Here is a 3,411-nt window from a genome sequence, read left to right on the forward strand (position 1 = left end):
GTAACTACCTTAGTACCGTAGCTACCTTGGTCCTTCAATTAACTCCACTTCTTCCCAACTATTCTTCTGTCCTCCTTCCCATATCCCTTCCTTCCAAAATGTTCCATCATACTCCCAAAATCTCTACCTTCTTAGTATCCTTCCTACTTATATCTACTACCTACCTATATCCTCCTTCTATCTTTGTTTCTATCTCTCTTCCATACTTCTCCATCCCCCTCTCTGGTACTCTCAAGCCACACGTCTCGTTCTGTCCGGTTCTCCACTCGGGCCACCTCTGTGGAACATTCGCTCTGCCGACGCAGAAATTCCCACCGGCCGGAAGTCCTGCAACCACTCCTCGCTGCTGCTTTCCCAGCTTTCTCCCCTAAAATTTTTCTAAATAATTCTTCCTAAATTTTTATTTTCCCCTGCCAATCTGGCCCTTATCTATATCTTACTTATCCAATCCTCTACTCCTATCCATGTCCATCTTCCATATCTCTCTTACATACTCCCACCTTCCATCCTAGTATCTTTCCCTTACTCATCCAGCTACTAGTACCTATTTATTCCCTTCTCTGTGTATCAAAATATCTCCTTTTCTACCATATCTACCTACACATTCTTCACTTACTCCTCTCCAAAATCTTCACTCATCCCAACAATCATATCTTATATTGCTACTTACTTCTCCCTGTCTAATCCATCTGTAGCATTCCATATCTGCAATAATGCAATCCACACATACTCCATTAGTCTAACTACTACAATGTAATATTGATCTATCCTCATATCTCTTATTTATTTTATATCCACTACTTTTCTCTTATACCACACTTTATATTCCTGTCTCACACTGTCTTGCATACTATAAGCTGAATAGATGCTATCTGGTTTGTGCACAGATCCACTACATTTGACACTCCCTCTCATACCAAAATCAACTGATAAATTAAATCGATCAGATTTTTGTAAAAAGTATAAATACAAATTCTGTACCAACACCCATGCACGGCTTGTCAATCAAAACCGTAAATTATCTGATCAGAGCACTGCCTGTTGGATTTCTTACCCTATTTTCCACAGATGCCTGCTGCACTGCGGTGGGCACTGAACAAAGGTCTGCACTTGATGATTCTTTAGAAGAGCAGTTACAAAGTATCTCCATCTCTAGTGATGAGTCCGACAACACCCCACCCCACTCAACTCCCAAGCCCAGAGTTTTCAAGGACACAACTGGCCGCTTTACTACTTTCATGAATGATTCCAGAATCTCTGAAATAATCAATGAGTACTTTAAAAGAGTAAATCTTGCCCAACACAATGAGTATCCAAGTATTAAACATGAGATTTATGAAGTTGTGGCAATGACACTGTACTGTATTTATAGTCCAACAGGCAGTGTATTTTTAAGTGAATATGAATTTTTAAACGAATATAAACTTTTAAACGAAGACGAATTTTTAAATGAAGATGGTAGCCCCAAAGAGGAAACAATTCAAAAAGCTAAAGCATACTTGTCGAAATCTAAACTCCCAACATTAGAGGTATCTGGCTTTGACTTTGATCATATTCCGATGGAGACATGGAAGTTTCTCACTGATCACTGCGGAACTGAGGAATTGCATATATCAAAAACAGCAATTGATGTTGCTGCACTGAACAGTCCAGATCTCAGTAAGATAACAATGTTGGCTTTGTTTGATGTTGGACTGACAGAGATGCCATGTCTATATAACCTCAAAAGTATTAAGTATCTCTGCTTGAATGATAATCAAATTGGCTATGTCAATCTTCAAAGCTACTTTGATGCTGAGACAGGCAACGGTACTATGCCAAAATTGGAGTATCTAGACCTGTGTGGAAATCCTGTATCAAAGATTGATACAAGAATTAAAGAAGTTTGCTCAAATAAATCCGCAGAAATAGGTCTGGATGGGGTAGGGTTGTGTTCTATACATGGTAACATGAAGGATAAACTGGATGAAGTAGGTATTCAGCTTGTTGAACCAGCTAAGAATAAAGAGAATGCATCGGATGTCAAAAACTGATTAAATTGATCTTTACTAAAAATCTAACTAAAAAAATAAAATACAAAACCACATTTAATGGCTGTTTCATGTTATATATTCGCGACATTCTTTTTCATACTATCTCACCGTATAACACCTGCAATTATTAAGCCAAATCTATCCAAGTCTTTTTGTTGCTTTCTCAATATCCACAAAAAGGTACTATATTCAAAATAACTAGTGTCAACAGTACAAGCGATAAATAAAGATGTATGACTAAGACTTTTTTTACATATGCGACAGATAAATTAAATTTTTGTAGGCAATGTTCAAGAAGTCTTCAGGTGTTTCCTTGTTGTGCTGCCATCAGCTGGGTATTGCCATTACTACAATTTGCATCACATGGTACCACGCCGATTCACAACCTCTATTGTTTGGATACTAGATTACCAGTGCATTGTGTGACTGGTTATGGAAGAGCAATAGTTCAAGAATGAGTAGATGGCAGTATCTCACACTAAATAGTACTTTGCTATTAGTCTATATCACCAGAACGGTTTGTTTGACAGGACTCATTGACATTTCTCAATGAGGCACTGATGCGGAGAAGCATGATTTCAGGATTTACTGGCTGTTGGGAATAGATACTGCCGCAAAGATTGTGCAGACTCTTTTTTGTCTTTGCTATATAACTGAAAAATTTCCCCGTCTCATGTCATCTAGGCACTATAGCTTTGAAGAGCATCCTGCGCATAAAACGTCGATATCCATCCCCTCCCATGGCATTACATCTATTGATAGCAATGTTAAGAGGTTAGTGGGTCTGCAGTGTCTAAATCTCAGAAGCAATAGACTAAGGATATTGCCAATTGAGATAGGAGAGTTGTGGAATCTGCAAGAGCTGGATCTTAGTTGGAACAAGCTGAGGCAGCTACCAGCTGATATAAAAAAGCTGAAAAGCCTACAGCGACTGTATATTAGTTTTAACAAGCTAAGGGCATTGCCCTGTGAGATAGTAGAGCTGTGGAACTTACAGGAGCTGTATGCCAGCTATAACAGACTAGAATCGCTGCCAGTCGAGATAGGAAACCTAAAAAATTTAACTAAGCTATATCTCAGAAGTAATGTGCTGAGGTCATTACCAGATGGGATAGGAGAGCTGATAAGTATACAGGGATTGGATCTCAGTTGGAACAAGCTGAGATCACTATCGGCCGAGATAGGAAAGCTGAAAAGTCTGCAGGAGCTGTATGTTAGCTATAACAGACTAGAATCGCTGCCAGTCGAGATAGGAAACCTGAAAAACTTAACCAAGCTATTTCTCAGAAGTAATGTGCTGAGGTCATTACCAGATGAGATAGAAACCTTGAATAAGCTGCAGCAACTAATCCTCAGTGATAATAAACTAGACTCACTG

At 38.9% G+C, this 3,411-nt stretch overlaps 3 protein-coding genes across 3 annotated transcripts; all 3 read left to right on the forward strand.

Moving 5' to 3' along the window:
• On the forward strand, positions 1-371 carry VICG_01032 (uncharacterized protein; the record flags this gene model as incomplete). The annotated part of the gene is made up of 1 exon (XM_007604416.1): positions 1-371. A coding segment is annotated over one exon (371 nt), but the record flags the coding sequence as incomplete, so codon positions are not given.
• A 618-nt stretch (positions 372-989) lies between these two features.
• On the forward strand, positions 990-2,033 carry VICG_01033 (uncharacterized protein; the record flags this gene model as incomplete). The annotated part of the gene is made up of 1 exon (XM_007604417.1): positions 990-2,033. One exon carries the CDS (start codon positions 990-992, stop codon positions 2,031-2,033), a length of 1,044 nt encoding a protein of 347 aa, XP_007604479.1.
• Positions 2,034-2,706: 673 nt separating this feature from the next.
• Positions 2,707-3,411, forward strand: VICG_01034 (uncharacterized protein; the record flags this gene model as incomplete). The annotated part of the gene is made up of 1 exon (XM_007604418.1): positions 2,707-3,411. A coding segment is annotated over one exon (705 nt), but the record flags the coding sequence as incomplete, so codon positions are not given.

This window comes from Vittaforma corneae, assembly GCF_000231115.1.
Source record: "Vittaforma corneae ATCC 50505 unplaced genomic scaffold supercont1.8, whole genome shotgun sequence".
In the NCBI taxonomy this organism is placed as follows: Eukaryota; Fungi; Microsporidia; family Nosematidae; genus Vittaforma; species Vittaforma corneae.